This window comes from Lampetra fluviatilis, unplaced genomic scaffold, assembly GCF_964198595.1.
Source record: "Lampetra fluviatilis unplaced genomic scaffold, kcLamFluv1.1 SCAFFOLD_251, whole genome shotgun sequence".
In the NCBI taxonomy this organism is placed as follows: domain Eukaryota; kingdom Metazoa; phylum Chordata; class Hyperoartia; order Petromyzontiformes; family Petromyzontidae; genus Lampetra; species Lampetra fluviatilis.
In genome coordinates this window covers 59034-71931 of record NW_027621506.1, presented here as the reverse complement: position 1 = coordinate 71931, position 12898 = coordinate 59034, and the positions used below count along the sequence as shown (strand labels likewise).

The 12898-nt window shown below is 55.5% G+C and overlaps 1 protein-coding gene across 1 annotated transcript in view; it reads right to left on the bottom strand.

Moving 5' to 3' along the window:
* LOC144955345 (chitin synthase chs-2-like) overlaps positions 1-12898 on the bottom strand; it is a 50346-nt gene that overhangs the window by 34463 nt on the left and 2985 nt on the right. The window contains exons 3-7 of the mRNA XM_078885594.1: positions 6177-6356; positions 3790-3851; positions 3281-3716; positions 2580-3020; positions 1280-1593 (exon numbers count right to left, since the gene is read on the bottom strand). Coding sequence (XP_078741720.1) covers positions 1280-1593; positions 2580-3020; positions 3281-3716; positions 3790-3851; positions 6177-6356 — 1433 coding nt within the window. The remainder of the gene's footprint in view (positions 1-1279; positions 1594-2579; positions 3021-3280; positions 3717-3789; positions 3852-6176; positions 6357-12898) is intronic.

The window sequence follows — 12898 nt, the reverse complement described above, 5'->3', positions numbered from 1 at the left end:
AGTGAGTGAATGAGTGAGTCAGTGAGTGATTCAGTGAGTGAGTGAATGAGCGAGTGAGTGAGTGAGTGAGTCAGTGAGTGATTCAGTGAGTGAAAGAGTCAGCGAGTGAGTGAATGAGTTAGTCAGTGAGTGAGTGAATGAGCGAGTGAGTGATTCAGTGAGTGAGTGAATGAGCGAGTGAGTGAGTGAGTGAGTCAGTGAGTGATTCAGTGAGTGAAAGAGTCAGCGAGTGAGTGAATGAGCGAGTGAGTGATTGAGTGAGTCAGTGAGTGATTCAGTGAGTGAAAGAGTCAGCGAGTGAGTGAATGAACGAGCCAGCCCAGCAAGTGAAAGAGTGAGCGAGTGAGTGAATGAGCGAGTGAGTGATTGAGTGAGTCAGTGAGTGATTCAGCGAGTGAAAGAGTCAGCGAGTGAGTGAAAGAGTCAGCGAGTGAGTGAATGAGTGAATGAGTGAATGAGCGAGTGAGTGAATGAGTGAGTCAGTGAGTGATTCATCGAGTGAAAGAGTCAGCGAGTGAGTGAATGAGTGAGTCAGCCCAGTGAGTGAAAGAGTCAGCGAGTGAGTGAAAGAGTCAGCGAGTGAGTGAATGAGTGGGTGAATGAGTGAGTCAGTGAGTGATTCAGTGAGTGAAAGAGTCAGCGAGTCAGCGAATGAGTGAGTCAGCCCAGTGAGTGAAAGAGTCAGCGAGTGAGTGAATGAGTGAGTGAATGAGTGAGTCAGTGAGTGATTCAGCGAGTGAAAGAGTCAGCGAGTCAGCGAATGAGTGAGTCAGCCCAGCGAGTGAAAGAGTCAGCGAGTGAGTGAATGAGTGAATGAGTGAATGAGCGAGTGAGTGAATGAGTGAGTCAGTGAGTGATTCAGCGAGTGAAAGAGTCAGCGAGTCAGCGAATGAGTGAGTCAGCCCAGCGAGTGAAAGAGTCAGCGAGTGAGTGAATGAGTGAATGAGCGAGTGAGTGAATGAGTGAGTCAGTGAGTGATTCAGCGAGTGAAAGAGTCAGCGAGTGAGTGAAAGAGTCAGCGATGTGAATGAGCGAGTGAGTGAATGAGTGAGTCAGTGAGTGATTCAGCGAGTGAAAGAGTCAGCGAGTGAGTGAAAGAGTCAGCGAGTGAATGAGCGAGTGAGTGAATGAGTGAGTCAGTGAGTGATTCAGCGAGTGAAAGAGTCAGCGAGTGAGTGAATGAGCGAGTGAGTGAATGAGCGAGTGAGTGAATCAGTGAGTGAAAGAGTCAGCGAATGAACGAGTCAGCCCAGCCCAGCGAGCCAGTCCCCAAACCCACCTCTCGTCCTCTGCCCTTCCGTCGCCTTCCTCCCCTCCGCCCTCCGTGACCCCCGTGACCCCCGTGACCCCCTTGACCCCCGTGAGCCCCGGCGGCCTCCGTCGGTTGAGGAGTAGCGATGCGGCGGTGAAGGCCGGCTCCAGGCTGCGGCGCACGAAGAGCCGCGCCGAGCGGCCCATACGCAGACTGTCGGCTCGCCAAACGTGGGAGGCCCCGAGGGACAGGGCCGCCAGCCACAGGAGGCCCGACACCAGCGTCAGGCCCAGGTCGGTGGGCGAAGAGACACCCGCGGAGGAGTGGATGTAGCCGCACAACTTGGGGGGGGGGGTGGGGGGGGGGTGGACAATGAGGTGGACAATGAGGTGGAGGGAGGGGAGAGGGGTGGGGGGGAGGAGGAGGGACAGGGCCGCCAGCCACAGGAGGCCCGACACCAGCGTCAAGACCAGGTCGGTGGGCGAAGAGACACCCGCTGACGAGTGGATGTAGCCACACAACTTGGGTGGGGGGGGGGGGGGTGGGGGGGGGTGGTTGGGGAGGTGGACAATGAGGGGTGGTAGGGAGGGGTGGTGGGGGAGGGAGGTGGAGGAGGGGAGCACGGCAGTGGTTGTGGTGAGTGAGTAGCAGCCTCTCCTCCACACACACCTCACACACGCGCGCGTACACACACACGCACACACACACACGCGCGCGTACACTCACTCACACACACACACACACGCCTACACTCACACACACACGCGTGCGTACACTCACTCACACACGCGCGTACACTCATACACACACACGCGGCTGGGGGTGTTGGCGACCTTAGTCTTTATCCGCGTGACCCGGACGAACCCCCAAAATACGTTCACATTGGCCTCCCCTCCTCTCTCTCCCCCTCCCCCACTCCTCTACTCCCTCCTCCCTCTTCCGGCACCTCTGATCTGCCCCTCCTTTGGAATCGTTGATCGACCACGATCCCGGTCGACCACGACGAAACTGCCCCCCCCCCCCCCCCCCCCCCCCCGTTCGCCTCTCCTCCCTCCCCCTCCGCTCCACTCACCATGGCCACGGTCCGGTCGAGGAAGAGAGACCCTAGTCTCTATCTCCGTGACCCGGACGAACCCCCAAAATACGTTCCCAGGGGCCTCCCCTCCTCTCTCCGCCCCCCCCCCCTCCCCCACTCCTATACTCCCTCTTCCGGCACCTTTAATCTGCCCCTCCTTTGGAATCGTTGACCGACCACGATCCCGGTCGACCACGACGAAACTGCCCCCCCCCCGTTCGCCTCTCCTCCCTCTCCCTCCGCTCCACTCACCATGGCCACGGTCCGGTCGAGGAAGAGCCACGAAGCGACCGCTCCGATCCCTCCTTCTCCCCGGGCGGCTCCTGCGACCGCCGCCCCTCCCTTGGACGCGTTCAACGACCCCACCGACCACGACGGAACAGCCGTCGTCACGACGCCGCAGTTGTACCGGGAGCCGTAGTACGCAGCCGTACCGGCGTCCATCAGGGGCACGGCGCCGTTGAGCGACAGGAAGACAAGGAAGATGGCCGCAACGCTAGCCGGGGTCGACAGGAGCAGGGGGAGGGCGAAGCAGCTCTTCTGACGACGGATCTTGCAGGCGGCGTTGGCCAGCCAGTGGCAGAGCACGGTGGAGCCGAGCTGGGCTCCGTAGAGGGACAGCATCAGCACGACGGTGGAGCGGTGGTTGCCGATCAGCTCGATGGATCTCCACGTCCAGTTGTTGGTCTTCACCTGTTGGCGGGTTTTATTATGTTGTTACGTTTTATTTGTATTATTTTATTATGTTATCATGTTTAATTTTAAATATTTTATTATATTATTTTATTATAGTATATTACGGGTTATTTTCCGTGAGTGTGTCTTTAGCTTCCTGATATGCGAGTCTCACTCACCAAACCCATCCAGCCACTCACCCACTCTCCCCACCCACTCACTGTCCCCACCACAACACCCACTCACTGCACCCACCCACTACCACCACCACCCCTCACCTTCATCAGCAGATCCACCACCACAACGACGGCAGTGGCCAGCACCCTCGCCATCGCCCCGTAGCACTCGGCCAGATTCCTCGACCGATCGAGAGCACCGCGCGTCGCCCCCAGGACGCCCCCCGGCACAAAGTTCTCCCACCACGTGAGCGACACCGCCACCAGGGCCACGACCACGAGAGCCAGGAAACCGTCGGCAGTAACAGCCGTCCCGGCAGCGGCCGACGCCCCCGATCCGGCGGCAACAGCCGTCCCGGCGCGCGACATCCGAACGAAGAACAGGACGAAGGCGAGGACGCAGGCCGAGGAGGCGACGCAGGCCACGGCAAGCGTCCTGTTTCCGTCGTGGGCGGGCGTCTTGCCGGAGGGCGACGTCAGCGGCCGGTGGCGGGGGGGCGTGGCGGGGGGCGTGGCGGGCGGCCACGGCGGAGGCGAACTTCATGAGGCAGGGAGCGAGCGAGACTCCCGTCAGGAGGACAAGGGTGGTTAGGAGGTCGTAAGGTCGCGACGGGAGCACGACCACGGTGATGATGGCCTGGCCTAGGCCGAAGGCGGCTTCTGGGATGCAGTTCTGTGTGTGTGGGCGGGGCGGGGGGGTTTGGAGGGCGGTGGGCGGAGGAAGATGTCGTTGTTGTTGTCAACTTATTCACCACCGATATCACCTCCTCTACCACCGTCACCACCACCACCAACACCACCACAGCCTCCAGCACCATCACCATCACCGTCAACACCACCAACACCACCACAACAACCTCCTTCTCCACCATCACCACAATCACTTCCACCACCACCACAATCACCACCACCATGACCACCACCATGACCACCACCACCACCATGACCACCACCATCACCACCACCACCACCACCACCCCCACCCCCACCACCACCACCACCATCACCCCCACCACCACCCCCACCACCACCCCCACCACCACCCCCACCACCACCACCACCACCACCCCCACCACCACCACCACCACCACCACCCCCACCACCACCCCCACCACCACCCCCCACCACCACCACCACCACCACCCCCCACCACCACCCCCACCACCACCACCACCACCACCTCCCCCACCACCAGCACCACCACCCCCCCTCACCAGGGCAATGGCTCATCGAGCTCCCGTGACCACCACCACCACCACCACCACAACCTCCTCCTCCCCCACCACCCCAACCACTACCACCACCACCACCCCCCACCACCACCACCACCACCATCACCACCACCACCCCCACCACCCCCACCACTATCACCACCACCACCACCCCCACCACCACCACCACCCCCCCACCACCCCCCCCCCCCCACCACCACCACCACCACCCCCCACCACTACCACCACCACCCCCCACCACCACCCCCACCACCACCCCCACCACCACCACCACCCCCCCACCACCCCCCCCCCACCACCTTCACCACCACCACCACCACCACCACCACCACCACCCCCACCACCCCCCACCACCACCACCACCACCACCCCCACCACCATCACCACCACCCCCACCACCATCACCACCACCCCCACCACCATCACCACCACCCCCACCACCACCACCACCATCACCCCCACCATCACCACGACCTCCTCCTCCTTCACCACCACCACCACCCCCACCCCCATCACCACCACCACCCCCACCACCCCCACCACTACCACCACCACCACCACCCCCACCCCCACCACCACCACCACCATCACCCCCACCATCACCACGACCTCCTCCTCCTTCACCACCACCACCACCCCCACCCCCATCACCACCACCACCCCCACCACCCCCACCACTACCACCACCACCCCCACCACCTCCACCACCACCACCACCCCCACCCCCACCACCACCACCACCCCCACCAACACCAACACCACCATCACCTCCACCACCACCATCACCTCCACCACCACCACCACCCCCACCACCACCACCACCCCCACCAACACCAACACCACCACCCCCACCACCCCCACCACTACCACCACCACCCCCACCACCTCCACCACCACCACCACCCCCACCCCCACCACCACCACCACCCCCACCAACACCAACACCACCATCACCTCCACCACCACCATCACCTCCACCACCACCACCACCCCCACCACCACCACCACCCCCACCAACACCAACACCATCACCATCACCATGACCATCACCATCACCACCACCTCCTCCTTCACCACCACCACCACCACCCCCCACCATCACCTCCACCACCCCCACCACCTCCGCTTGCACAACCACCAGCACCATCACCTCCATCACCACCATCACCACCACCATGACCACCACCACCACCCCCACCCCCATCACCACCACCATCACCTCCACCTCCACCACCACCCCCACCCCCACCACCACCACCACCCCTACCAACACCACCACCATCACCATGACCATCACCACCAGCACCATCACCTCCATCACCACCATCACCACCACCATGACCACCATCACCACCATCACCACCATCACCACCACCACCATCACCACCACCATCACCACCATCACCACCATCACCACCATCACCACCACCACCACCCCCACCTCACCAGGGCGATGGCTCTATGGTTGGAGGCGTCAGCTGCCTTGAAGCTGAGTCTCCATGCACAGCGAGCTCCGGTGACCACCATCACCACCACCACCACCATCACCACCACCATCACCACCACAACCTCCTCCTCCACCACCACCACCCCCACCATCACCACCACCACCACCACCACCACCCCCACCACCCCCACCACCTCCACTTGCACAACCACCAGCACCATCACCTCCATCACCACCATCACCACCACAACCTCCTCCTCCACCACCACCACCCCCACCATCACCACCACCACCACCACCCCCACCACCACCATCTCACCAGGGCGATGGCTCTACGGTTGGAGGCGTCAGCTGCCTTGAAGCTCAGTCTCCAGGCGCAGCGAGCTCCGGTGAGGACGTTGGGTGTCATGAGGACCAGCGCCAGCATCCACTTGAAGAACATCACCTCCTCGGCGCTGCCGGAGATGCGTGTCAGCTCCATCATGTAGGTCAGGGAGAGCTGCCTCGCACACATCCACGGTGAGGGAGGGGGGGGTCATCATCTGGAGAACATCTGTCAATCATCTGGATCATCTGTCAATCATCTGGATCATCTGTCAATCATCTGGATCATCTGGAGATCATCTGGATCATCTGGAGATCATCTGGATCATCTGCAGAACATCTCGACACCATCTGTCAATCGTCTGGACACCATCTGGAGAACATCTGTCAATCATTTGGATCATCTGGAGAACATCTGGACACCATCTGTCAATCATCTGGATCATCTGTCAATCATCTGGATCATCTAGAGAACATCTGGAGACCATCTGGAGATTATCTGGCAATTATCTGGACACCATCGGGACACCATCTGTCAATCATCTGGATCATCTGTCAATCATCTGGATCATCTGGAGAACATCTGGACACCATCTGTCAATCATCTGGATCATCTGTCAATCACCTGGACATCATCTGTCAATCACCTGGACATCATCTGTCAATCATCTGGAGATCATCTGGAGACCATCTGGAGACCATCTGTCAATCATCTGGATCATCTGGAGAACATCTGGACACCATCTGTCAATCATCTGGATCATCTGTCAATCATCTGGATCATCTGGAGAACATCTGGACACCATCTGTCAATCATCTGGATCATCTGTCAATCACCTGGACATCATCTGTCAATCACCTGGACATCATCTGTCAATCATCTGGAGATCATCTGGAGACCATCTGGAGACCATCTGTCAATCATCTGGATCATCTGGAGAACATCTGGAGACCATCTGTCAATCATCTGGATCATCTGTCAATCATCTGGATCATCTGGAGAACATCTGGACACCATCTGTCAATCATCTGGATCATCTGTCAATCACCTGGACATCATCTGTCAATCACCTGGACATCATCTGTCAATCATCTGGAGATCATCTGGAGACCATCTGGAGACCATCTGTCAATCATCTGGATCATCTGGAGAACATCTGGAGACCATCTGTCAATCATCTGTCAGTCATCTGGACACCATCTGTCAATCATCTGTCAATCATCTGGATCATCTGGAGAACATCTGGAGACCATCTGGACATCATCTGTCAATCAGCTGGAGACCATCTGCTGGAGATGCGTGTCAGCTCCAGCATGTAGGTCAGGGAGAGCTGCCTCACACACATCCACGGTGAGGGAGGGGGGGGTCATCATCTGGACACCATCTGTCAATCATCTGGATCATCTGTCAATCATCTGGACACCATCTGTCAATCACCTGGACACCATCTGTCAATCAACTGGACATCATCTGTCAATCATCTGGACACCATCTGTCAATCATCTGGACAACATCTGTCAATCATCTGGATCATCTGGAGAACATCTGGACAACATCTGCTGGAGATGCGTGTCAGCTCCAGCATGTAGGTCAGGGAGAGCTGCCTCGCACACACCCACGGTGAGTGTATGAGTGAGTGAGTAATTGACTGACTGACTGAGTGAGTGACTGAGTGACTGAGTGAGTGAGTGAGTGTCTGAGTGAGTGTATGAGTGAGTGTATGAGTGAGTGAGTGACTGAGTGACTGAGTGAGTGAGTGACTGAGTGAGTGAGTGACTGACTGAGTGAGTGACTGAGTGACTGAGTGAGTGAGTGACTGAGTGAGTGAGTGACTGAGTGACTGAGTGAGTGAGTGTATGAGTGAGTGTATGAGTGAGTGACTGAGTGAGTGAGTGACTGAGTGAGTGAGTGACTGACTGAGTGAGTGACTGAGTGACTGACTGAGTGAGTGACTGAGTGAGTGAGTGACTGAGTGACTGAGTGAGTGAGTGTATGAGTGACTGAGTGAGTGAGTGACTGACTGACTGAGTGAGTGACTGACTGAGTGAGTGAGTGTATGAGTGAGTGTATGAGTGAGTGTATGAGTGAGTGAGTGACTGAGTGACTGAGTGAGTGACTGAGTGACTGAGTGAGTGAGTGACTGACTGAGTGAGTGACTGAGTGACTGAGTGAGTGAGTGACTGAGTGACTGAGTGAGTGAGTGTATGAGTGAGTGTATGAGTGAGTGAGTGACTGAGTGACTGAGTGAGTGAGTGTATGAGTGAGTGTATGAGTGAGTGTATGAGTGAGTGAGTGACTGAGTGACTGAGTGAGTGACTGAGTGACTGAGTGAGTGAGTGACTGACTGAGTGAGTGACTGAGTGACTGAGTGAGTGAGTGACTGAGTGACTGAGTGAGTGACTGAGTGAGTGACTGAGTGACTGAGTGAGTGAGTGTATGAGTGAGTGTATGAGTGAGTGTATGAGTGAGTGAGTGACTGAGTGACTGAGTGAGTGAGTGTATGAGTGAGTGTATGAGTGAGTGTATGAGTGAGTGAGTGACTGAGTGACTGAGTGAGTGACTGAGTGACTGAGTGAGTGAGTGACGGACTGAGTGAGTGACTGAGTGACTGAGTGAGTGAGTGACTGAGTGACTGAGTGAGTGACTGAGTGACTGAGTGACTGAGTGAGTGAGTGTATGAGTGAGTGTATGAGTGAGTGTATGAGTGAGTGAGTGACTGAGTGAGTGAGTGTATGAGTGAATGTATGAGTGAGTGTATGAGTGACTGAGTGACTGAGTGAGTGACTGAGTGACTGAGTGAGTGACTGAGTGACTGAGTGACTGAGTGAGTGACTGAGTGACTGAGTGAGTGAGTGACTGAGTGACTGAGTGAGTGACTGAGTGAGTGACTGAGTGACTGAGTGAGTGAGTGTATGAGTGAGTGTATGAGTGAGTGAGTGACTGAGTGAGTGACTGAGTGACTGAGTGAGTGAGTGACTGACTGAGTGAGTGACTGAGTGACTGAGTGAGTGAGTGGCTGAGTGAGTGAGTGACTGAGTGAGTGACTGAGTGAGTGAGTGACTGACTGACTGAGTGAGTGGCTGAGTGAGTGAGTGACTGAGTGAGTGACTGACTGAGTGAGTGAGTGACTGAGTGGCTGAGTGAGTGACTGACTGAGTGAGTGAGTGAGTGACTGAGTGGCTGAGTGAGTGACTGAATGAGTGAGTGAGTGACTGACTGAGTGAGTGAGTGTGTGAGTGAGTGTATGAGTGAGTGTATGAGTGAGTGAGTGACTGAGTGACTGAGTGAGTGAGTGTATGAGTGAGTGTATGAGTGAGTGTATGAGTGAGTGAGTGACTGAGTGACTGAGTGAGTGACTGAGTGACTGAGTGAGTGAGTGACTGACTGAGTGAGTGACTGAGTGACTGAGTGAGTGAGTGACTGAGTGAGTGACTGAGTGACTGAGTGAGTGACTGAGTGAGTGAGTGTATAAGTGAGTGTATGAGTGAGTGTATGAGTGAGTGAGTGACTGAGTGACTGAGTGAGTGAGTGTATGAGTGAGTGTATGAGTGAGTGTATGAGTGAGTGAGTGACTGAGTGACTGAGTGAGTGACTGAGTGACTGAGTGAGTGAGTGACTGACTGAGTGAGTGACTGAGTGACTGAGTGAGTGAGTGACTGACTGACTGAGTGAGTGGCTGAGTGAGTGAGTGACTGAGTGAGTGACTGATTGAGTGAGTGAGTGACTGACTGACTGAGTGAGTGGCTGAGTGAGTGAGTGACTGAGTGAGTGACTGACTGAGTGAGTGAGTGACTGAGTGGCTGAGTGAGTGACTGACTGAGTGAGTGAGTGAGTGACTGAGTGGCTGAGTGAGTGACTGAATGAGTGAGTGAGTGACTGACTGAGTGAGTGAGTGTGTGAGTGAGTGTATGAGTGAGTGTATGAGTGAGTGAGTGACTGAGTGACTGAGTGAGTGAGTGTATGAGTGAGTGTATGAGTGAGTGTATGAGTGAGTGAGTGACTGAGTGACTGAGTGAGTGACTGAGTGACTGAGTGAGTGAGTGACTGACTGAGTGAGTGACTGAGTGAGTGAGTGACTGAGTGAGTGACTGACTGAGTGAGTGAGTGACTGACTGACTGAGTGAGTGGCTGAGTGAGTGAGTGACTGAGTGAGTGACTGACTGAGTGAGTGAGTGACTGAGTGGCTGAGTGAGTGACTGACTGAGTGAGTGAGTGAGTGACTGAGTGGCTGAGTGAGTGACTGAATGAGTGAGTGAGTGACTGACTGAGTGAGTGAGTGTGTGAGTGGCTGAGTGAGTGACTGACTGAGTGAGTGAGTGACTGACTGAGTGAGTGAGTGAGTGAGTGACTGAGTGAGTGGCTGAGTGGCTGAGTGAGTGGATGAGTGACTGAGTGAGTGAGTGGCTAGCTGAGTGAGTGAGTGAGTGGCTGAGTGAGTGAGTGGCAGAGTGGGTGTATGAATGAGTGAGTGTATAAGTGTATGAGTGAGTGAGTGGTTAGCTGAGTGACTGACTGAGTGACTGACTGAGTGACTGACTAACTGACTAACTGACTCACCTGAGTGGTGCATGCGGTGGTGAGCACAGCCAGGAACAGCAGCGTGAGTAGGAGGCCTCTCACGACTGGCTGAGTGAGTGACTGAGTGAGTGACTGAGTGAGTGAGTGACTGAGTGAGTGAGTGACTGGCTGAGTGACTGAGTGAGTGAGTGAGTGACTGAGTGTGTGAGTGAGTAGCTGAGTGAGTGATTGAGTGAGTGACTGACTGACTGACTGACTGACTGACTGAGTGAGTGACTGACTGACTGACTGACTGAGTGAATGAGTGAGTGAGTGACTGACTGAGTGACTGAGTGGCTGAGTGAGTGACTGACTGAGTGGCTGAGTGAGTGACTGACTGAGTGGCTGAGTGAGTGAGTGAGTGACTGACTGACTGAGTGAGTGGCTGAGTGAGTGAGTGACTGAGTGAGTGACTGACTGAGTGAGTGAGTGACTGAGTGGCTGAGTGAGTGACTGACTGAGTGAGTGAGTGAGTGACTGAGTGGCTGAGTGAGTGACTGAATGAGTGAGTGAGTGAGTGACTGACTGAGTGAGTGAGTGAGTGAGTGTGTGAGTGGCTGAGTGAGTGACTGACTGAGTGAGTGAGTGACTGACTGAGTGAGTGAGTGAGTGACTGAGTGGCTGAGTGAGTGACTGAGTGAGTGAGTGAGTGAGTGACTGAGTGGCTGAGTGAGTGACTGAATGAGTGAGTGAGTGAGTGACTGACTGAGTGAGTGAGTGAGTGAGTGTGTGAGTGGCTGAGTGAGTGACTGACTGAGTGAGTGAGTGACTGACTGAGTGAGTGAGTGAGTGACTGACTGACTGAGTGAGTGAGTGAATGAGTGACTGAGTGAGTGAGTGAATGACTGACTGAGTGAGTGAGTGACTGACTGAGTGAGTGGCTGAGTGAGTGAGTGACTGAGTGAGTGACTGACTGAGTGAGTGACTGACTGAGTGAGTGAGTGGCTGAGTGAGTGACTGAGTGAGTGACTGGCTGAGTGACTGAGTGAGTGAGTGACTGAGTGAGTGAGTGAGTGACTGAGTGAGTGGCTGAGTGAGTGAGTGACTGGCTGAGTGAGTGAGTGGCTGAGTGAGTGACTGAGTGAGTGACTGGCTGAGTGACTGAGTGAGTGAGTGAGTGACTGAGTGTGTGAGTGAGTGGTTGAGTGAGTGATTGGCTGAGTGAGTGACTGACTGAGTGAGTGAGTGGCTGAGTGAGTGACTGAGTGAGTGACTGGCTGAGTGACTGAGTGAGTGAGTGAGTGAGTGACTGAGTGTGTGAGTGAGTGGTTGAGTGAGTGATTGGCTGAGTGAGTGACTGACTGAGTGAGTGAGTGGCTGAGTGAGTGACTGAGTGAGTGACTGACTGAGTGACTGAGTGAGTGAGTGAGTGACTGGCTGAGTGAGTGAGTGGCTGAGTGAGTGACTGAGTGAGTGACTGGCTGAGTGACTGAGTGAGTGAGTGAGTGACTGAGTGTGTGAGTGAGTGGTTGAGTGAGTGATTGGCTGAGTGAGTGACTGACTGAGTGAGTGAGTGGCTGAGTGAGTGACTGAGTGAGTGACTGGCTGAGTGACTGAGTGAGTGAGTGAGTGAGTGACTGAGTGTGTGAGTGAGTGGTTGAGTGAGTGATTGGCTGAGTGAGTGACTGACTGAGTGAGTGAGTGGCTGAGTGAGTGACTGAGTGAGTGACTGACTGAGTGACTGAGTGAGTGAGTGAGTGACTGGCTGAGTGAGTGGCTGAGTGAGTGAGTGACTGAGTGAGTGGCTGAGTGAGTGACTGACTGAATGGCTAGCTAAGTGAATGAGTGAGTGAGTGACTGACTGACTGAGTGACTGAGTGACTGACTGAGTGACTGACTGAGTGACTGACTCACCTGAGTGGTGCATGCGGTGGTGAGCACAGCGAGGAACAGCAGCGTGAGTAGGAGGCCTCTCACGACACGCTGAATGAGTGACTGACTGAGTGACTGACTGAGTGACTGACTGACTGAGTGACTGACAAACTGACTAACTGACTGACTCACCTGCGTGGTGCATGCGGTGGTGAGCACAGCGAGGAACAGCAGCGTGAGTAGGAGGCCTCTCACGACGCGCTGAGTGAGTGACTGACTGAGTGAGTGACTGAGTGAGTGAGTGACTGGCTGAGTGAGTGACTGAGTGACTGAGTGAGTGAGTGTAT